At 47.5% G+C, this 22,819-nt stretch overlaps 2 protein-coding genes across 12 annotated transcripts in view; one reads left to right on the top strand and one right to left on the bottom strand.

The window, feature by feature from the left end:
• Positions 1-7,195: 7,195 nt before the first annotated feature.
• On the bottom strand, positions 7,196-21,520 carry SNRPD3 (small nuclear ribonucleoprotein D3 polypeptide). 2 transcript variants are annotated; one of them, XM_055252390.2, is made up of 4 exons: positions 21,341-21,520; positions 19,651-19,794; positions 10,735-10,927; positions 7,196-7,412 (listed from the first exon to the last, which is right to left on the bottom strand). In XM_055252390.2, the coding sequence occupies exons 2-4, from the start codon at positions 19,774-19,776 to the stop codon at positions 7,351-7,353; spliced, it is 381 nt and encodes a 126-aa protein (XP_055108365.1). In that variant the 5' UTR covers positions 19,777-19,794; positions 21,341-21,520; the 3' UTR covers positions 7,196-7,350. The 2 variants fall into 2 exon arrangements, with proteins under 2 accessions (XP_055108365.1, XP_055108366.1); XM_055252391.2 differs by having other exon boundaries at positions 21,184-21,448.
• GUCD1 (guanylyl cyclase domain containing 1) overlaps positions 21,503-22,819 on the top strand; it is a 15,711-nt gene continuing 14,394 nt past the window's right edge. For 3 of the 10 annotated variants that reach the window (XM_055252363.2, XM_055252361.2, XM_055252359.2), the window contains exon 1: positions 21,588-21,777. In XM_055252363.2, coding sequence (XP_055108338.1) covers positions 21,588-21,777 — 190 coding nt within the window. Of the gene's footprint in view, positions 21,778-22,095; positions 22,443-22,819 lie in introns of those variants that run through there. The other 7 variants (XM_055252360.2, XM_063623611.1, XM_055252366.2 and 4 more) reach the window with 7 other exon arrangements.

The following is a 22,819-nucleotide window of genomic DNA, read 5'->3' as shown; positions in this document are numbered from 1 at the left end:
ATTGGTCCGGAAAAAGTTTCATGTTTTAATGTGTTGTTTTTATGACTTGTTATTCAGGTCCAGCGCTCAGTCTTGGGCTAATTATTCCTCATTTACCAGGCAAGACCTTCCTGGATATTTGTAATAATCATGCCTTTTGTTTTCTGTTTTATGATACTTTGGTATCTTGGGCCTTGCTAATCCTGGAGGATGCTCCTCCCAGGGTTAGCTAATTCCTAGAGATAGTAAACAACTTGCTAGCAACGTGTCTTTCATGTACAAACCAAACAATCCAAAGTCCATACCCACAACTGCCTCCTTTATCTAATTCTCATACACTAAGCCAGTATTTCATTTACCCTCAATCACCTCAGGGCAAGGTACTTTACAGAGACCACTTATAACCCAGCTGAAAATTATTCAGACTATCCATTCCTAAACTTGCTCAAACTTGCCTACTCTGCCTCACTCATTCCTTCATGAGAAAACTACAATGAAGGCTCTGGGTCTTGCTCTGCCATTGCTCCTTCTGCCTCCTGACTCAGGCTGGTGTTTCCCCATATGGCCCACGTAACATGGTTTGCCCCATTCTTTGAGAACTGTAAGTAATACATTCTTTCAAGGCAGCTGTCTCTGGGTCTTACCATACCTGATTAAAACAAAATCAGATATGGTACATCTTAAAACAACACTGTACTCCATATCCTGTGAATTTTTTGTCTGACTGGTAGGAAAATGTTTAGTCTCAGCCTAGCAAGATGCCAAGCACTGTTCCAATTCTTTATGGGTCTTCCCCAGCCTGTTAACTTCCTCACATCGGTGTGCTCATCAGTATTCTGAATATTCAAAAGCGACCCGCTGCAGATCTCTTGGGTTCTCCGTGTGTCTTTCTTCTCTAGCATTGTCCTATAGTTCTAGCTGCCTTGGTGGCTTCTCTGAACTCTCAGCTCTCATTTCTCAATGCAGGCAGGCTGGTAGGTCAGCTTCAGTCCCCTTCGCCGTGCCACAGCTTGGAGACTCTTGTCAGGCAGTGAGCTGGGGCAATTGTACAACTCCCCTTATTTATTTCTCGTTTCTCAGGGATTATTCTCCTTCAGTGTCTGATGTCTTGAAAACCATTGTTTCATATTATTTTGTGTGTGTTTTTTCAGACACAATGATAAGTCAATTACTTTCATCTTGGCTAGTGGCAGAAAAGATCCTGTATGCTTTGATTGTTTTTTAAGGTTATGGTTCTACCAGTGTAGAAGCTAGGATAGTATCAGTGAATCAAGTGAGTCCACATCCACCCTTGTATAGATAACCAACCAGAGGCTGGGAGAGGTGGTCACGGTGGCACTCAGAACCAGAATTCATGTTTTTGGTTTTTCTTTTTCTTTTTGAGATGGAGTCTTGCTCTGTCACCCACGCTGGAGTGCAGTGGCACAATCTCGGCTCACTGCAAGCTCTGCCTCCTGGGTTAAAGCAATTCTCTGCCTCAGCCTCCTGAGTAGCTGGGATTACAGGCACCCGCCCCAACACCTGGCTAATTTTTGTATTTTTAGTAGAGATGGGGTTTCACCATCTTGGCCAGGCTGGTCTTGAACTCCTGACCTCCTGATCCACCCGCCTCGGCCTCCCAAAGTGCTGGGATTACAGGCGTGAGCCACCGTGTCCTGCTCAGAAATTCACGTTAAATACTGGTCTAATTACCTTTGTGACATCATCCTTTAGTCTATATCTTCTTTAAATCTGAGTTATTCTTTTTTTTTTTCTTTTTGAGACAGAGTCCCGCTCTGTTGCCCAGGCTGGAGTGCAGTGGTGCGATCTCAGCTCAATGCAACCTCCACCTCCTGGGTTCAAGCGATTCTCCTGCCTCAGCCTCCCCAGTAACTGAGATTATAGGCATGTGCCACCACACCCAGCTAATTTTTGTATTTTTAGTAGAGACAGAGTTTTGTCATGTTGGCCAGGCTGGTCTTGATTGCCTGACTTCAGGTGATCTGCCCACCTCAGCCTCCCAAAGTACTGGGATTACAGGCATGAGCCACCACCCCCAGCCTTATTCTTCATTTTAAAGTAATATATTTTCAAAGAAAAAAAGCAAAAACATGCTTAAACATTCATATTTCCACATGACCTGACTTCCCCAATCTTGGCAAAAAAGTTGGAAGCTTATTCTCCAGAGGGGGTTAGGTTTCTGGACTAGGAGCCCTCCCAGAGACCTGGATGAAGGAACTGAAAGTGGACATACTAGAATGCTGAAACTCTCACCCTCTTCTCCAACAGAGCTCTCAATCCAGCAGCTCAGAGTAAACCCTCCTGATGTGAGACCAAAAGTTTCTCCAAGAGAACCTGTCCAGCCCAGAGCAAAGTTCTAGAAGTATGGACACTGGGGATTTCCCCAAAGAAGCTCAATGAGATCACCTTACAAACACATATTCTTTTTAATACTCCACTCTTAAATATAAGCATGATTACCAACGATTGCCAGGCAGCTGAAGAAAGTCTGTAACATGAAAGATTAAAGAACAGAAAGCGGAAAGACATATGCAGGGAGATGAAAGCTTCTACAGAGCATATTAATATCCTCAAAGATGTTGCAACAAGGAACAAGGTACTGTCTCTATATATCTACATATATAAAGGAACAATCAGAGAATCAACTTGGAGTAATCCTCCATAAATTATGATCAAAAGAAAAGAAAATTGGGGTTGGGGCACACAGGGAGGAGAGGTAATTCTGGGTCCACCATCTGAGTAACAGAAATTCCAGAAAGAAAAACCACAACAGCCAGGCACGGTGGCTCACGCCTGTAATCCCAGCACTTTGGGAGGCGAAGACAGGTGGATCACCTGAGGTCACGAGTTTGAGACCAGCCTGACCAACATGGTGAAAACCCGCCTCTACTAAAAATACAAAAAATTAGCCAGGTGTTGGGGCAGGTGCCTGTAATCCCAGTTACTTGGGAGGCTGAGGCAGGAGAATCGCTGAGGCAGGAGAATTGCTTGAACACCAGAGGCAAAGGTTGCAGTGAGCTGAGATGGCACCATTGCACTCCAGCCTGGGCAATAAGAGTGAAACTCAAGTCTTTTAAAAAAAAAAAAAAAAAAAAAAGGAAAAAGAAAAACCACAGACAACCTAAGGAAGAAAATCACTGAGAATGAATTCAAGAAAGTTTCCCAGAAATTAAGGACAAGAGTCCACTCGGAAAGGGGCCTGGCATGGAAACAGACCTTCACCAAGGCAGGTATTTATACGTCATTGTGAAATTTTGGAACACTGGTGACAGAAGGGAAAAAAAACCAAGTCATATAAAAAGGATCTGGACTCCGGCCGGGCGCGGTGGCTCACGCCTGTAATCCCAGCACTTTGGAAGGCCGAGGCGGGTGGATCATGAGGTCAGGAGATCGAGACCATCCTGGTTAACACAGTGAAACCCCGTCTCTACTAAAAAATGCAAAACAATTAGCTGGGCGAGGTGGTGTTCGCCTGTAGTCCCAGCTACTCGGGAGGCTGAGGCAGGAAAATGGCGTGAACCTGGGAGGTGGAGCTTGCAGTGAGTCGAGATCACGCCACTGCACTCCAGCCTGGGCGACAGAGCGAGACTCGTCTCAGGAAAAAAAAAAAAGGATCTGGACTCAAAATCACTTCAGACTTCTCTACAGCAATGCTAGATGACAAAGTAGCCATACCTTCAAAATTCTGAAGGATACTAATTCCTTTTTTTTTTTTTGAGATGGAGTCTCGCTCTGTCACCCAGGCTGGAAGGCTGGAGTGCAGTGGTGCAATCTTGCTCACTGCAAGCTCTGCCTCCTGGGTTCATGCCATTCTTCTGCCTCAGCTTCCTGAGTAGCTGGGACCACAGGTGCCCGCCACCACGCCCAGCTAGTTTTTTTGTATTTTTAGTAGAGACAGGGTTTCACCGTGGTCTCGATCTCCTGACCTCGTGATCCGCCCGCCTCGGCCTCCCAAAGTGCTGGGATTACAGGTGTGAGCCACTGCACCCGGCACTAATTCCAACATAGAATTTCATACCCAATCAAATCAACTGTGAGCACATTTTTAGACATGGAGGTACTCCCCCAAAATAAGGTGATAAAAGAAGAGGTTACACAGAAAACAGAGATCCAACAGAGGAGCAGTGTGGGGAGTGCCCAGGTTGACAGCAACACACCAAGCACAGGGAGAAACCAGTCCAGATTGGGGTGGGTCAAGAATAATAACTGATAAATGATGTGTCATGATCTTTAGATATGATTGGGGTTGAATTAGTGACAAATAGAAAACTAAGCAAATAAAAATGCAAGAGGATTACTTTCAGGGAAAAGTTCCACGGTAATCTAGTCCATTATATGACTCAGCTGTGATCACTATGACACTGTCATATTTTTAAAAAGTTTAATCACATCTTAATAATTTGACACTGAATATGATCTAACCAGAATTACAATATCCGGGAGATGGTTGAGAGGAAGTATATTCATGGTGGGCAGGAGGAAGAGAGGATTCAAAAGATAATGCTGGCCGGGTGCAGTGGCTCACACCTATAATCCCAGCAGGCCGAGGCGGGCAGATCACTTGAGCCCAGGAGTTCAAGTCCAGCTTGGGCAACATGGCAAAACCCTGTCTCTACAAAAAATACAAAAATTAGCTAGGCATGGTGGTGTGCACCAGTATTTCTAGCTACTCAGGAGGCTGAGGTGGGAGAATCACCTGAGCCCGAGAAGGTTGAGGCTGCAGTGAGCCATGACTGTGCCATTGTACTCGTGCCTGGGGGAGAGTGAGACCTTCTTAAAACAAGCAAACAAAAAACCATCAAGGAATAGTTATGAAAACATGTTCATATTGAGACATGGAGGTAAATATAAACAAATCAACCAAGAGTTGGAAGGACTATTGTGAGGCAAGGAAAGTGGGGTAAAGGCAGGGTAGGAGGGCTACTGTTTTTCATAATAAACCTTACGGAACAACTTGTTTTCAATCTGCGTCAACTGATTTTTCCCCCTAAGATGCAGGATATAAAACTGTTTACAAAGCTACATATTTTAGGTTGATCCCCCTTCACTTTTCAGATCTAGGTAGGGTTACAGCCAGTTTCCATTGTGTGGAGAATCTGCAAGGCTGGTGTTCCTGTACGGGTCCAGGATGAACTACATCAAAAGTTGCTTCTGATATTGAGGATGCAGTTCACTACTATTAAGTGTAATGTGTTATTATTCAAAGTACTATTTACTATAAAAGTATGATGAATTCAGTAATGGTTATACTAAAATAACATACTAGTACAGGGTCAAAATACGGCTTCAGGTCTACTTAAGATAGAATACTTAAGAATTACTTATCTGGGGACAAGGGAATTGTTTAAAATGCAGATTCCTGGGCCCCACTCCAGGCGTGGGGCTTGCAGTCTTCATTTCTAATAAGATCCTTAGTTGATGTTGAAAACCACTGCTTTCATTTTTTTTTTTTTTTTTTTTTTTTTTAAGAGACAGGGTCTCACTGTGATCCAGGCTGGCATGCAGTGGTGCAATTATAGCTCACTGCAGCCTTAATCTCCTGGGCTCAGGTGGTCTTCCTGCCTCAACCTCCAGGGTAGCTGGGACTGCAGGCATCAGCTGTGCCTGGCTACTTTTCAATTTTTTGTAGAGATGCGGTCTTAACAAAGCTTAACAGCCTAGGCTAGTCTCAAACTCCTAGGTTCAAGTGATCCTCCCGCCTCGACCTCCCAAAGTGCTGGCATTATAGGCGTGGGGCACCATGTTTGGCCTGAAGCCCTATTTTAAACGTCTATTGTATCTGACCAACTCACTGATGCTTATTCCTCGAAGAATACCAGTTCTGTAACCTCCAGGTAGTATCATAAGACAAAGCTTATTAGAAACTCATTAATTGATGCCAGGTTAACTAATGTGCTGGATTTTTTTTCCCTCCTCTTTCATTACTTGAACAATCTGTTCAATGAGCAATATTCTAAGAGCTAATAATTGATCAGTTTTCCTCTTGATGGCTTATGCTGTAGCTCATACCACACTGAATCCCTGGCAAGACCTCTTTTTGGTTATTTGATTTTTTCAGGCTGCTTTTCCAATTTCTGTGTTTTTGTCACAATTATTCACCCTGTGTATCTTATACTCTTTACTACTACCTATTTTTCTTTAAAGACAAAGTCTTGCTCTTTTGCCCAGGCTGGAGTACAGTGGCAAGGTCATAGCTCACTGCAGCCTCATACTCCCAGGCTAAAGTGATCCTCCCACCTCAGCCTCCCTAGGAGCGAGGACTACAGGTGTGCACCACCATGCCAAGTTAATTTTTAAAATTTTTTGTAGAGACAGGGTCTCACTATGTCTCATGGGCTGGTTTTGAACTCCTCTCAAACGATCCTCTACCTCAGCCTCCCAGAGTGCTGGAAGCAAGCCACTGTGCTGAGCTGCTGGTCACCCTCTCTACAGTAACAACTATGGATGTGCCAATCAATGCTGAGATGCTCTGATAAACTCTTAAGAATCTGTTTCCCCAAATCACCACAAAACTGCTTGTTGTAGCCAGTATACGAGCCAAGGAAGCTGGCCACTAGGATCCCCTGAATTACTTTTTTTTTCTTGAGGTGCAGTCTCACTCTGTCGCCCAAGCTGGAGTACAGTGGCACGATCTCTGCTCACTGCAATGTCCACCTCCTGGGTTCAAGCGATTCTTCTGCCTCGGCCTCCCGAGTAGCTGGGACTACAGGTACGTGCCACAACACCTGGCTAATTTTTAAATTTTTAGTACACACGGGGTTTCCATATTGGCCAGGCTGGTCTCGAACTCCTGACCTCGTGATCCGCCCGCCTTGGCCTCCCAAAGTGCTGGGATTACATGCATGAGCTGCCGCGCCCGGCCCCTGAATTACCTATGACTTTATCAAGGGACAGGGTCACCTGTGTTGTTAAAGCTGAGCTGATGACAGTTCCACAAATGTTAACTGAACAAAGTGCCACACTATGTGCCTGTGTCTGAAGATGAAGGAGACACAATCTGTGTGTTCTCAGAGCTTCTCCAAGGTGAACTTTTCTGGGGCTTAACCTGCAACTGGCCAGGAACAGCAGCTTAGACTCTCATCAATAGCTGTGCTATTTCAAAGTACTGGCATTCTCCCAGGACACCCCCCAGGGTGTCAAAATTTAGCCAAAGCAAACTTCAAATGAACACAAAGTCCTTACTTTCTCAAAGAAAAAAACAAAACAAAACAAAACAGAACAAAAAACCCCCCAGATTTATTTAGCTTAAACATTTCCCCTGATCTAAAGAGAAAGATGTCAAAAGATACCTAGGACATATACACAAGCACCCACCCCAACGAACTCAGATAACCTGAAAGAAAAAAGGACAAAGTTGTTCAACTTAGAAAATTATCTTCGCTTCTGAAAGATGTTTCCACGTCCCATTCCACGTCCTCTTCCTCTTGCGGCCACTGAAAGGGAAGAAGAGAAAATATGAGGCCAGGTCAGTGTGGTCAGTGAATGCTCATAGCACAGAGTAGCCAAGGCCCTAGGACACTAGTTAGAAGGGTTCTGAAGGGTTACCTGGTCCAACACCACCCTGGCCATTGCATTTCCACCCCCCCCCCCGCCCTTTTTTTTTTTTTGAGACGGAGTCCCACTCTGTTGCCCAGGCTGAAGTGCAGTGGCATGATCTCGGTTCACTGCAATCTCCACCTCCTGGGATCAGGTGATTCTCATGTCTCAGCCTCCCACTTGAGTAGCTGGGACTACAGGCGTGAACCCTAACGCCCGGCTAATTTCCTGTATTTTTAGTAGAGACAGGGTTTCACCATGTTGGCCAGGCTGGTCTTGAACTCCTGACCTCAGGTGATCCACCCACCTCAGCCTCCCAAAGTGTCAGGATTACAGGCATGAGCCAACACGTCTGGCTGACAGCCATTGCATTTCACAGAGGAGATGGAGATGGAAGGGCAGGGGCTGGGGACTGGCATCAGAGCAGGAGCTAGCAGCACACTCTTGCCTTCCAGTCCCACACTGCTCTCTACAGGAGGCTGGGAGGTAGCATGCTGAGGGCAAAGAAGGTGGTCTGAGAGCTACAGAAAAGACAAATCCCTGGGGCTGGCCTTGGGTGAGCTGAAAAACATTATAGATGCACTGAATTCATTTTTTCAATTCTGAAACAAATATAGTTAAGTGTTAACATGTGTTAGATCTGGGAGAAGGGTTATATTATCTTTTGTATTTTTTTCTGAGAAAATAATTATTTCGGGCTGGGTGCAGTGGCTTATGTCTGTAACCCCAGGACTTTGCGAGTCCAAGGCAGGCAGATCACTTGAGGTCGTAAGTTTGAGACCAGACTGGCCAACATGGCAAAACCCCTTCTCTACTGAACACACAAAAATTAGCTGCATGTGTTGGTATATGCCTGCAATCCCAGTTACTCGGGAGGCTGAGGCAAGAGAATCACTTGAACCTGGGAGTCGGAGGAGGTTGCAGTGAGCTGAGATCAAGCTACCGCACTGCAGCCTGGGCGATGGAGACTCAGTCTCCAAAAAAAAAAAAAAAGAATTATTTCATAGTAGCAAAAAGAAAACACTCTCCATATAAATAGCATGATAAGACTGCCATTCTCCTCTGTAACCCAGGGGTTCTAGGAGAAGACAGGCTTTGAATAACAAATAAAATATTCTTTTTTTTGAGATGGAGTCTAGCTCTGTTGCCTAGGCTGGAGTGCACTGGCATAATCTCGCCTCACTGCAACCTCCACCTCCTGGGTTCAAGCGATTCTCCTGCCTCAGCCTCCCAAGTAGCTGGGACTACAGGGATCTGCCACCACGCCCGGCTAATTTTTGTATTTTTAGTAGAGACGGGGTTTCACTGTGTTAGCCAGGCTGGTCTCGAACTCCTGACCTCGTGATCTGCCCACCTCGGCATCCCAAAGTGCTGGGATTATAGGCATGAGCCACTGCGCCTGGCCCCTCACACTATTACATCTTTAAACTTGAGCTTTCATCCCTGGTTCCCAGCTCATAACTCCTATAGTCCTTGTTATAGTCTTTTGTTATAACATTGGGGCACTTTAGGCCTCAGAAGCAGGACTCGGGAGACAGAATCTCTCTCTCTTGAAACTTCTCTTGCCCTCCTTTCACCTGCCCAAGGCAGGACCCTAATCTGATTGTGGGTCATAAGACCTCACTCCACAGAAAGGTCCTGCCCTACACCCTGGAGGAACAAATGCCACAGAGAGAGGCCAAAAAGAATCTGGACAGGCCTTGCGGGGTTTCCCCACCCCGTCTATTAGTGTTAGATCACACCCATTTTGTCTAATGGCATTTCCACATGGTTGTCCATCCTTTAATCATGACTATCCAATGAAGTCTCCATAAAAGGCCCAAGAGGGCAGGGTTAGGGGAGCTTCGGGACAGCTGACCATGAGGAGCCTGACAGGAAGGTGAACAAATGTGCCAGGAGGAAACTCCATGGGGCTAGAAGCTCTTGTGCTTGTGACCCTTCCAGATCTCACCCTATGCATCTCTTCATGTGGCTGTTTATTTGTAGCCTATAAAGTATACTGTTATAAACCAGTAAACTTAAGTATGTGATTCCTGAGTTGTGTGAGCTACTCCAGCAAATTAATCGAACCCGAGACAGACGTGAGAACCCTGACTTGAAGCCATTCAGATGTTCTGGAGGCCTGTGCTTATGCATAATAGTGGGGGGTGCAGGGGCAGTCTTGTGGGACCGAGCCCTCAACCTGTGGTTTTTCAGGCTATCTCCAGGTAGATAATGTCAGAACTGAAGGACACCCAGCTGGTGTCTACTGCAGAACTGACTGCTTGCTTGGTCACAGAAGTCTTCTTTGTTGATTGTCGTGTTGTGAGAGCAGAGGAAAAACACAGTTTGACTTTTTTCCTCACATATATATAAAACATGTATAGCAGCTAAAGATACCAATGGAGAATCCAGTGCCTTCCCTGGCTGCAAACTTTTTTACCAACACTAAGACAGTTTCCAAGGGCCGCAATTACTGTTATCTAATCAACATGACAGAACTTTCATGAACCTAAATATAAAACCAAATTAGGCTAACCAAGAAGCAAGGCCAGACTAGGGGACTGCGAAAAGGACAGTCCCACTTTTGGAATGTACTAAAAGGTGGCTTTATTTCTGAAAATGGAGCTCCACTATCAGATCTCCCTAAGTACATGCTGGTGTCCATCCATAAGACCCAGTCTCGCTAGGAAATGCTGCTCTCACACTCAAGTCAGCTCATCTGCTCTGGGCTGTGTCTGCTCAGCAAACTAGACAAGGACAAGCGATCCCACACCTCTTGCACAGAACTTCTAGAAAAGAAGGGCCTCTCCAGGTGCGGTGGCTCATGTGAGGTCAGGACCAGCCTGACCAATATGGTGAAATCCCATCTCTACTAAAAATACAAAAATAAATAAAATAAAAATAAATTAAAAATAAAAAAATTGGCTAGGCATGGCAGTGCACACTGTAATCTCAGCTACTTGAAAGGCTGAGGCAGGAGAATTGCTTGAACCTGGGAGGCAGAGGTTGCAGTGAGCTCAGATCACACCACTGCACTCCAGCCTGGGTGACAAAGCGAGACTCTGTCTCAAAAAAAAATTAAATAATGGCCTCACAGGATCTCTCCACGCTGCAAGGGGAAGGGGTGTGGAGAGAGCAGAGGTCAAACCCTCTCCGTCCCCAGGCAGTAATAGGGCCCCTTTCTACAAGACACAAGACAAACCTATATTTTAAAACCTGTGCATGAAAAGCACCTACCTTGGGCCTTGAGAATAGCAGCTTTTCCTCGGCCAGCCCCTGAGCCTTGGTTTTTATTTTTCATGCTCTTTAACATGGGTGCGTTCTTCAGCATGTCAGGCAAAATCAGAAAGCGGATTTTGCTGCCACGGATGTATACCTGCTCCAGCTGTGCCACTCGGCCATCTCTGTATGTGACTGTGATGTTGGACATCTGGAAGGAAATCACCAGCTAATCAGTTAACGGTCAACAGCACCAGCGGTGGGGAGGGCCTTGACTGGTGGGAGGGGGAAGTCCAGAAAAGCAGACTGACATTGTGACAAAGCTGGTGAATTACACAGCAATTGTCAGTACTAACTGTGTACACCAGGGACTGCACTGAGCACTTTACCTAAACAGTCCCCACAACACCTTCAGCGTGGGTATGAGTGCTCCCCCCCGCCCTTTTTTTTTGAGATGGAGTTTCACTCTTGTTGCCCAGGCTAGACTGCAATGGCACAATCTCGGCTCACCGCGACCTCTGCCTCCCAGGTTCAAGCGATTCTTCTGCCTCAGCCTCCTGAGTAGCTGGGATTACAGGCATGCGCCACCATGCCCAGCTAATTTTGTATTTTTAGTAGAGGCGGGGTTTCACCAGGTTGGACAGGCTGGTCTTGAACTCCCGACCTCAGGCGATCTGCCCACCTCAGCCTCCCAAAGTGTTTGGATTACAGGTATGAGCCACCACGCCCAGCCGAGTGCTCCCATTTTTACAGGTTAAAAAAACCAAAGCAGTTATCCAAGGTCAAACAGCTGGAATGCAGGGAACTCCAGATTTGAACCAGCTGGCCTAGCTTCAGAGCCCCGGCTGTGCTGCACTGCCTGCTGAGCAAAGATGTGAAGAGCTCTTGAAGGTGCTAAACCCTAACTAAAACAACTTCAAACTGCTGGTCCAAACTGTCTTCCCCTGCACTGCCTGGCACTCAGATTTCAAAGGCACCGTGAAGGTCACAAGTATATACCAGATGTGGTTCTGACCCTCCAGGGTGCATACTCTAGAAGGTGAGACAGAACTCTCTAGCTTGGGTGACTAGGGACTGAGAAATGGAGGTGGTACCACAGGGCCTGTAAAAAGGGCCTGAAATTACTGGAGGGTTATGAGGCAAGAGCTTGCACAAGGAAAAGAGGAGGCACTTGGGCAGGAGCCTACAGGATGCGAGGACCAGAGCAGTCGAATAATGACCCTGGACAGGGTCGTTACTTCAGATAAGGGAGTTACTCAAGTTTGTCGATAGAAGAAAGATCAATAGGGTTAAGGCAGCACTTAGGAAAGATAAATGTGTCAACAAGGATAGACTGCAGGATGGACAAACGGGGAGCCTGAAGGTGAGACCAGCTTGGCATGGGAGGGTGATACCAATCTGCCAGCATCAACCTCAACAAGCACCACATTTACAGAAAAAGCAGCTTATTGTATGAACCTTCTGAAGAGAGAGAACTATAATTTATTTAGAATGGGTCAGCCCTTATTGTAGAAAGATGTGCTGTCTCTGCAGATTTCTGTCTGGCTAGTTGCCATCTTATACTCATTCATTCTTTTCCTCAAGTGCTAACTGGCCACCCAGCTTCTGCTTGAACACTCAGCGAGAAAAGAACAACTATGGGCCGGGTGTGGTGGCTCATGTCTGTAATATCAACACTTTGGGAGCTCAAGGTGGGAGGATCACTTGAGCCCAGGAGTTTGAGACCAGCCTGGGCAACACAGTGAGACCTCGTCTCTATAAAAATTAGCTGGGTGTGGTGGCACGTGCCTGTAGTCCAGCTACGCAGGAAGCTGAGGTGAAAGGATCACTTGGTTCTGGGAGGTCGAGGCTGCAAGGAGCTGTGATGGAGCCACTGTACCCCAGCCTGGGCCACAGAGCAAGATCCTGTCAAAAAGAAAACAAACAAAACTATGCTCTGGGGCCGCCCCTGTTGTATATGAGCAGTTTCTAGAGGAACGGTTTCTAGAGCTTCCACCCACTATCCCTGTTCTACCTTCAGGGGCAACAGGGCTCCAATTTCCCATAAACCTTCTGCTCCAGGCTCCTCACTCCCAGCCTGTTATTAAATTTTCATCCAGTTCCCAAGTCCTTACCAATCCTTTTCTTCCCCTGAAGAATACCATAACCTCTAGTGCCACAAATGAATGCCAGGTTTATGGTCAGATTACCCAAGACAGAAACTGGATACAACTCAGGTTCAGCTGAATCTGACTGACAATTAAAATGTGTTTTGGGGCCAGGCGCAGTGGCTCATGCCTGTAATCCCAGCACTTTGGGAGGCCGAGGTGGGTGGATCACCTGAGACCAGTCTGGCAAACACAGTGAAACCCCGTCTCTACTAAAAATACAAAAATTAGCCGGGTGTGGTGGCAGGTGCCTATAGTCCCACCTACTCGGGAGGCTGAGGCAGGAGAATCACTTGAACCCGGGAGGCAGAGGTTGCAGTGAGCCGAAATCATGCCACTGTATTCCAGCCTGGGCAACAGAGCAAGACAGCGTCTCAAAAAACAAAAAACAAACCAAACAAACAAAAAACGTGTTTTGGGGACTGTGCCACACTCATGACTCTGTAGAAGACACAAAATAGGCCTAAAGACCTATAGGTGAGATCCAGCTCTGCCATTTGTCAGAAGTGTAACCCCACGTATATCTCCAGGCTTCCTGAGCCTCCGTTCCCTCAACTACAAAGTTGAGTTTCGAAAATACAAGACAACAAAGCCAACAGTTACTGAGCACTTATTAGACATCAAGTGCTGGCCCAGGTGATTTCCCCACGGCAGCTCATGTTACCCCACAAAATCTTACATGGTAAAGAGATGAAGTGACATAGCCATTCAGAGGCAGATCTGTCCCCAGAAACCCATGCCCTTTCCCTCTATTCTCCTGCTTGAGGTCACACCACGCTTACATGGCCTGGCTGGAGTTTGAACCCAGTTCTAACTCACACTCTTAACCACTGCATCTGATCACATTTCCTGAAATTGTTAAAAAGCAAATCAGGCCAGGCACAGTGGTTCATGTCTGTAATCCCAGCACTTTGGAAGGCCAAGGTGGGAGGACTGCTTGAGGTCAGGAGTTTGAGATCAGCCTGGGAAATTTAACAAGATCCTATCTCTACAACAATTTTTAACAATTAGCCAGGTGTGGTGGTGCATGCCTGTGGTCCCAGCTACTTGGGAGGCAAAGGTGGGAGGATGGCTGGAGCCCAGGAGTTCAAGGCTGCAGTGAGCTATGATTACAACACTGCATTCCAGCCTGGGCAACAGAGTAAGACCCTGCCAAAAAAAAAAAAAAAAAAAAAAAAAAGTGAACAAGGCAAAGTATGTCTAAATGCTGTCTCTATTGCCTAATACATAATAGAGACTCAGTACATGCTAAATCTGATTGAGAGCTAAAATGTGTTTTGGGAGCTGTGCCACTGCTAAGCCACACTCCCTCCAGCACACAGGGGCACATCTCACTCCTTTCCTGACAGAGGCTGTTGCATAAGTCCAACAAGACTTAATCTAGGCATTTCCATAAATGAACTATGTCCTGGCTGAAGCAGGAGAGTCCAGTGTCATCTGACTCCTATTTTAACCCTAACAACCAGGCTCACTACTGCTCTCGCTTTCCCTGCAGCACTGGCTGAGAACAGCTTGCTGTGGACAAAACCCCACAGTCTCACTGCACACACGCCTGCTAGAGCTTGCTAATAAGCCTGACCTGTGTTTGTATCACAAGCCCAAGGCAGCAACTTTTGAGTGAACCAGATCTTAATCAACTCCAGGCAGGAACACCCAGTTTAATCAACTTTCCTCAACAGCCACAATGAAACACATATGGTATAAGCCAGGTACCCAACTGAAATGACATCCTGAGGGGGAGAGAGAGAATCTTTGTAGCACAAAGTGGTGGGACTTTCTTAGATAGCCGGGGCCAAGATGGAGAAAGCTAGCTCCAGGACTGTGAAGGTGTGTTGGGGTGTCTCAGGCCTGTCAATACACCAGAAATGCATTCTTTAGGACGTTCTTTAGGACAATTCACACATACACAAAGGCAGAGGCACTTGGTTGCCACTGCTATAATAGGAATATCAACTGAGGCCATCTACCTATCTTTGTTCTTAGGAAATACAAAAGTATTATGGGGTAGAGGAGCATGATGAATGCAATCCACTCACAAACAGTACAGGAAAAAAAAGTATACGGTAAGTTTAAAAAACTGGTATTCCTTCAACCTAGAGGGCTAGGTGTCTAAAGAAATTCAATTACATTGAATTCGGAGATTTCAAAAACTTTCCTAGCAATAGTTATGGGCAATTTTCTGACCCAATCATGTGAGAGCTTCTTTTTTTTTTTTTTTTTTTTTTTTGAGACGGAGTCTCGCTCTGTCGCCCAGGCTGGAGTGCAGTGGCACAATCTCGGCTCACGGCAAGCTCCGCCTCCCGGGTTCACGCCATTCTCCTGCCTCAGCCTCCCGAGTAGCTGGGACTACAGGCACCTGCCACCACACCCGGCTAATTTTTTTGTATTTTTTTAGTAGAGACAGGGTTTCACCGTGTTAGCCAGGCTGGTCTCAATCTCCTGACCTCGTGATCTGCCTGCCTCAGCCTCCAAAGTGCTGGGATTACAGGCATGAGCCACAGTGCCCGGCCCCACATCCAGATAATTTTTAAACCTTTTTTGCTTTTTGGAAGAGCCAGGGTCTAACTATTTCTGAAAGAGGATAGAATAAAAAGTAAATACTAAAACCCCAAAACAGGGCAGGTGTGGCTCAGGCCGGTAATTCCAATACTTTGGGAGGCCAAGGTGGGAGGATCGCTTAAGTCCAGGAGTGCAAGACTAGCCTGGGCAACAGAGTGAGATCCTCTATTTATCTTTTCCAAATCGTTGTAGTGTGCTTTTGTGTGTGTGTGAGACTAGGTCTCACTCCGTCGCCAGGCTGGAGTGCAGTGGCACCATCATAGCTCACTGCAGCCTTGATTTCCTGGGCTCAAGTAATCCTCCCACCTCAGCCTCCACCTGAATGGCTGGGACTACAGGCATGTGCCACCACATCCGTCTATTTTATTTTTTTTAGAGACAAAGTCTTGTCATGTTGCCCAGGTTGGTCTTGAACTCCTGGGCTCAAGTGATCCTCCTGCCTCAGCCTCTCAAAGTGTTGGGATTATAGGAGTAGCCACCACATTTTGTCCCACCCCACTTTTATAACAGAAAATGTTATTGAACAAGCAAGGAAAAGTGCTAAGAGGATGTTCTCATTCCCAAAAGGCAGAATGATTGGATCTGGGAAGGACAGGCAAGCCTCACAGCCTGAGATGTGCTGAACAAACTAAACTTTTAGTGCTCCAAGTTCACCCACCACCAGCTTTAGCTACGCCACAGTCTGCTGGCTCTTATTCAATGTGCCTAGGTTTTGGTAGACCCAGTGAGGCCTCTACATCCTGTTACGGGCTAAACTGTATCCCTCAAAAAAATTCATTGTTGAAGTCCTAATACCTAGCACCTCAGAATGTGATCATATTTAGAGACAAAAAATCTTTACAGGCCAGATGTGGTGGCTCATGCCTGTAATTCCAGAAGTTTGAGAGACCGAGGCAGCAGGATCACTTGTGGCCAGGAGTTTGAAACTGGCCTGAAAAACATATCAAGACTCTGTCTCTACAAAAAAATTTAAAAATTAGCCAGGTATGGTGGGGCACACTGGTAGTCCTGGATACTTAGAAGACTAAGGTGAAAAGATCTCTTGAGCCCAGCACTCCAGCCTGGACGACAGAACAAGATTCTGTCTCAAAAAAACAAACAAAAAAAAAAGGGCCGGGCACAGTGGCTCACGCCTGTAATCCTAGCACTTGGGAGGCTGAGGCATGAGAACTGCTTGAACCGAGGAGGCAGAGGTTGCAGTGAGCTGAGATCATGCCACTGCACTCCAGCCTGGGTGACAGAGTGAGACTGTCTCAAAAAAAAAAAAAAAAAAAAAAAAGCAAGCAAGCTGGGCATGGTGGCTCACATCTGTAATCCCAGCACTTTGGGAGGCCGAGGCGAGCAGATCATAAGGTCAGGAGTTCGAGACCAGCCTGGCCAATAAGGTGGTCTGTCTCTACTAAAAATATAAAAATACAAAAATTAGCTGGGCACGGCGGCAGGTGCCTGTAGTCCCAGCTACTTGGGAGGCTGAGGCAAGAGAATCGCTTTAACTTGGAAGGCAGAGGTTGCAGTGAGCCAAGATCGCGCCACTGCACTCCAGCCTGGGTGACAGGCAAGACTCCAGCCTGGGTGACAGAGCAAGGCTCCATCTCAAAAAAAAACTTTATAAACATAATTATGTTAAGATGAAGTCATTAGAGTGGGCCCTAATCCTACATGCATGGTATCCTTATAAGAAGAGATCTGGAGAGAAACACTACAGAGGGAAGACCAAGTGAAGACACAGGAAGACAGCCATCTATAAACAAGGAGAGAGGCCTGAAACAGATCCTTCCTTCACATCCCTCGGAAGAAACCAGCCTTGCCAACACCTTGATCTCAGACTTCCAGCCTTCAGAACTATGAGAAAATAGGCCGGGCACGGTGGCTCACGCTTGTAATCCCAGCACTTTGGGAGGCCGAGGCAGGTGGATCACGAGGTCAGGAGATCGAGACCACAGTGAAACCCCGTCTCTACTAAAAATACAAAAAATTAGCCGGGCGTGGTGGCGGGCGCCTGTAGTCCCAGCTACTCGGAGAGGCTGAGGCAGGAGAATGGCGTGAACTCGGGAGGCGGAGCTTGCAGTGAGCCGAGATTGCGCCACTGCACTCCAGCCTGGGCGACAGAGCGAGACTCCGTCTCAAAAAAAAAAAAAAGAACTATGAGAAAATAAATTTGTGTTGTCTAAGCTGCCCAGTCTGTGAAACTTTGTTATGGTAGCACTAGCATACAAATACAAGCAGGGAGGCAGGTGGCTGCCCCCCACCATTGGTCAGGCATGTGACATCCATCTACTCATTTCCTCTGCACTATGGTTCCTTCTGAGGCCAAGGTGCTATTTTTATCCCTGATTTAGAGGAGGGACCAGAGGATGAAGGAGATCCAAAGCTAAGCTCACCCCAAGTCACCCTGGGTGGCAGGCTGCAAGCTGATTCCAGGTCTGTTGGACACCAAAGTCTGTGCACTTTGTGTCATGTTGACTGCATCTCTGAATGGCTACCAAGGTTATCTGGTTAGACACCGTCACGTTACGGATGGGATGACAAAGGCCCTGGAAACCCAGCAAGTTGTCCAAATACATACAGCCAGTTGAACAAACCCATTAAGATTCACTAACCCAAGTCTCGCATTCTCCTTACCAAATTAAAGTACCTTAAAGTGGATGAGCATGCCTTAAGCCAGAGGACTGGATATATGAGAGATGATAAACTTATCTACCCTCAATAGATAAACTGATGATCTATTGACAGTAATCCAATAAACCTGAGTCACCAGAGGTCTACTTCTCTGCATTCAGGGAACTGACCAAGCTTGTCAACCTCGCAGGAAGATGACAGACGCTCAAAGCTACAGAAAAATCACAAATAAATGAACCCTGCAAACCAATGGATGGTCAGGATGCCTGACCGTGGTGTAAGGTGCTTTACCTCTGACCTTCTCATCTGGAAAAAAGCAATAGGTATCATATGTTGAACACTTACAGTATGTGAGGCACTGAGTAGCTGTTGCACACATATAGCTCATCTGATCTTTGTAAAAGTCCTGGGGGTGTGGATATTACCCCTGTGGCAGTCTTAAGGGTGTGCTGCTCAGATCTCCCTTCAAAAGAGAACAGGCTATGAGGAGTGCAGGCAGCCGACAATCTCCATCTTTGTAGTCCACCATGGCATTCAACTTGAGGCTACTCTCTCCCCACGTTGCCAGCCAATGGCCTGAACACACCGGGGGTGCTAGTCCACCCATTTCTGCCCCATGCTAGACTCTTCTAACGAGCAATCGCTGCCTTGCTGAGATTTCCTCAAAACTACGCTGTAGTCTAAGTCTCTTCCTGCTCAATCCTCCTTCCTTTCCCCTCTCATTTCACCAGTCAGACCAGCATCACAGACTGAAAGTTTCCCTGCCTACTACTGTTTCCTTGCTCTTTTATCCTTTATTGTCATTTCCCCCAATAAATACCTTGCATAATTCTGTCTTGGCATCTACATCAAAGAACCCAAAATAATACCATTTTACAGATGAGAAAACTGAGTGGTTAATACATCTGAGGTCATATAATTAGGATTCAAACCCACATCTCTCTCTGACTCCCAAGTCCAAGTTCTTAACCAGTGGTTTAAAGAACAAAGAAAGTGTGAAGATACAACTGAAAAACAATGCTATAAAAATTCAGATGACTATGCAAAAGGCAAAGTTGTGCCATGAGAAGGACACCATATCAGGAAACTACTCCATTATTTATCATCAGAGTGATGAGTCCTTTAATCTCATTCTCCCTATTTTATGGATGACAAGACTATCACCAAACCTGCTTACCTCACAAGGTAGTTGCAATAATCAAATGAGACTCCTCCTCCAAGAGAAAAGGGAAACACACACAGTATGTGAGAAGATTCTGCTAATCGCAAAGCAAGTGGAGGCAAATGGATAATGGCCCTGAATCTGAAGGATTCTACTGAAGGAAGTAGCACTTCTCCCAAATAGACCCCCAAATTTGGGGATGGAAAAAACAAAAAGGACAAAGTAAAATATTCCAAACCTCCAAATGGCTTTTCTGCTTCAAGACTATGTGTCTCCTTCATGCCCACATCCCCAGAGCCTATAACAGCACCTGACTGGTATGCATTAGGCGCTTAGGAAATCATTGCTGAATGAGAACAATTTCCAGAGACACTCAACCCACACTTTTCTGTCCTTCAAGACACAGGGTCATTCCTCCCACACAGCCTCACATGCAAAGCAGAATACCTGGCAGTTCATGTTGTCCTCTGCTTCAATGAGCTTCCCCCGATATACTTCACCGGTGTTCGTCTCACATGTCACAATGTGGCCCTCGGCCTCATGCAGTACTTTAATTGGCACACCAATAGACATCTTGGCAGGAAGAGAGTTCTACAGTGAGAGAGACAACAGTCAGTTCATCTTTCAGAGTCTGAGAAGGCATGCGGCACACATCATGCTTCCTTCAAGGCCCGGCACTCCACAAAACTTAGCAAAAACGCCAAAGCTGCATTATCTACCAAAGAGAAAAAAAAAAAGCTCAGCTCCTGGCTTGGAGGAAACTATCTGGCAAATATGTGCAAGATGTGGGGTGAGGAGGAATGGTGGGGTGGACAGAAGGAAAACTAGGAATGAAAAGAGAGCATCTCCCATCGACCATGTGTCCCTGCTACCCTATGTCCCGTAATCTTCAGCTAAAGGACCATTAGCCAATACTGTGCGTGTCAGCGGAGGGGGATTGGAATGTTAATTTGTTGCACTGTTATTTGTCAACCCTTAATTGTAGACGATTACATTTTGAGAATAATACAGGCCTGAGCTGTCCAATACAGTAGCTCATGTCCACACGTAGCTATTTAAATTAAACTTAACTAAAACGAAATAGAATTAAAATTAAAAAACCCAGTCCCTCAATCCCAGTGGCCATATTCCAAGTGCTCAACGGCCACATGTAGCTAACGGCTACCCTATGGAGGATGCAGATACAGACCAAAGGACCATGCACATCTAGGAGAGCAGGCTGTACTTTGAATTCAGCCCTTTAACCCTTCACTTATTTTATTATCAAGGATATTGAGAAAATATCAAAGTGACAACGTGCTATATGCAGGAAATGCTTGTCATGGAGGAAAATCAGGGAAAGCACCTGACTTGACCTAATCAAAAGCATCAAGCAGTTAACTTTTTATTGAGATGAGCAACGACTCAAAGTTGGAACGTAAGTGCACCTAAGACAGGAGAACATGAGGTTGAAAGGACAGGCTCCTTTGGTGAGGATCCCTGGCTTTCAGCCTTAGGAGTCTAGATTTTATGCTGAAGGTAGTGGGGAACCACTGCAGAATTACAGGTAAAGAATGACGCAATGAAAAGATAGCAGCATTTATTTACAAAATGGATAGAACGTAAGGTTTAGAAGCAGAGAAACTTGTTAAAACTTCTGCAACAGTTAAAACTGCTGCAACAGTGTGGAAAGCATGAGGGGACGCCTGAAAGGGGACTGCGGCAGAGATGCAAAGAACTTTTTAAAAAATGACCGGCTGGGCGCGGTGGCTCACGCCTGTAATCTCAGCACTTTGGAAGGCCGAGGCCGGTGGATCCCTTGAGCCCAGGAGTTCGAGACCAGCCAGGGCAACATGGTGAAACACCGTCTCTAATTTAAAAAAAAACAAAAACAAAAAAAAACCTCATAGGATTTGGGGGAAGAAGATAGTCAACCAGAAATGACTTCGAGATACAGAATGTGAGAAGCATGAACGTCGAGGGGGAAGCTAATGAACTTACTTCCAGGAGCTAGTGAGGCGACGCTGATGTTTGGGTGGCCCAAGCTTCCCGCTTTCTTCCCTCCCCGAGCCCCGCAGATTTCCATGCAGCAAGTCTTTCTCCAGCCCCTGGCCCCTCACAGGCGCCTCGACCTCCCCTCGCCCGTCCCCAGCCTCACCGGATCTGGCCTACTTTTCCTTCTCTTCGGTGCGCTACGAAAGATGCTACGGGGAAGGCGTGCGTCAAGCGAATGGCGGGCCCAGCTCCCAGAATTCCACTCGTTCCCAAAATGCTGCGCGCAGGGCCTGCCTCCTTTCTTTCCCCAGTGTTGAGCGCGGTCTCGCCTCCGCTTCCTCCTCACTCCGCCTTCCGGCTGGGAAACTAGGGCACCAGTACGATAGTTCCGGCACCGGAAAAGAGAGCTGATGACTGGGCCCGGGGGCCGGCAAAGAGCCAGAGAGGGTGGTCATGCTTCCAGGCACCCCACACCAAGGACAGGCTGGACGGCAAGGCGGAGACCCGGGGCTTGGGCCCTCAGACCGGGGACAGCAGGAGGTTGGGCCAAGGGCCGGGACTTCCCCTCACAATTTAATTTGTTGATCCCGGCACCGCCAGGTAAGGGGCGCCCTGAGTGAGGCTAGGTATCTGGTACGGATAAAGTTAGGTATAGAGTAGAGCGGCTGCCGGCTCAGGGTCATCCCTAAAGACAGTTGGAGGAGAGTTGCTTGGAGCCTCGGGGATGCACTGGGCGAGACCAGGGCTTACACCTAAGACTGGCAAAAGAGCGGGACCCGGCAGAGGCGGGGCTTGCTGAAGGGACGAGCCTCTGTTCAGGAAATGCACGGGCTTTGGGGCGTGGCTCAAGGAAAGGGGCGTGGCTTCCGGGGCCCGTGTCCTGGTGGGCTGTGCGTCTGCGCGAGGATTGGGCGAGAGGGCGGGGCACTCGACGCTGAGGCGGCGAATGGCCGGAGCAGACTTAAATCAGGAGGCTGGGGACCTCTAGGATTAAAGTTCGGGGCGGGGTTTAGGGAAGGGGCGGGGCCTGCAGTTTCGAGACCTGGAAGGGCTGGGGCGGGGCTTGGGGCGGCCCAGCCGCCGCCTCCCGTTCTCCCCTCCGCAGCGGCGGCGGTGGCGGAGAAGGAACTCGACGCACACCGACCTCCCTCCCGCCCCAGCCGAAGCGGAAGCTGTAGCCCGCTCTGGGCCGGGGCCATGGGCGCCCCGCGCCGCCCGGGTCATGAGGACGGAGGCGGAGGCAGCGGGGCCGCCGCTCGAGCCTGGTCAGTGCCTGTCTGTGGGCCCAGTCTTCACCCTAGGAACGAAGGGGACCCCGCCCTAGCGTGGGGCAGGGTCCAGCCGCGCGACCTTGGGCCGACTCCCGCCTCGCCCCCACACCCGCCTGGTTCCAGTCAGTGGGGGTTTCCTGACACTCGCAGGATTGCCACCCTTGTCAGCATGGTCGGAGGGTCCGGGTAGCTGGGGCGCCACCTTCCCCAGAAGCGAAAAGTCCTGCTGGAGCCGCCTTGGGAGCTCCCGTGCCTTGGGAAACCGTGGAGGACTGAGGCTGGGAAGGGCAGGAAACTGGCCGAGAGCACTGAGCAATGGAAGGGCTGGTGCCCTGGCCTCCCAGACTCGGCGTTTTGTCTTGCTCTTGTTC

Source organism: Symphalangus syndactylus, chromosome 18 (assembly GCF_028878055.3).
Source record: "Symphalangus syndactylus isolate Jambi chromosome 18, NHGRI_mSymSyn1-v2.1_pri, whole genome shotgun sequence".
In the NCBI taxonomy this organism is placed as follows: Eukaryota; Metazoa; Chordata; class Mammalia; order Primates; family Hylobatidae; genus Symphalangus; species Symphalangus syndactylus.
Note: the sequence above shows the minus strand (reverse complement) of the source record. Positions and strands in the feature narration are given on the sequence as shown.

Excerpts from the sequence above, each read along its gene's own strand:
- SNRPD3 (XM_055252390.2), bottom strand. The coding sequence starts at position 19,776 with ATGTCTATTGGTGTGCCAATTAAAGTACTGCATGAGGCCGAGGGCCAC. Across the intron at positions 10,928-19,650 it reads AGGACAACATGAACTGCCAG|ATGTCCAACATCACAGTCAC; the intron begins GTATTCTGCTTT and ends ATTTCCTTCCAG. Across the intron at positions 7,413-10,734 it reads TGCTATTCTCAAGGCCCAAG|TGGCCGCAAGAGGAAGAGGA; the intron begins GTAGGTGCTTTT and ends CTTCCCTTTCAG.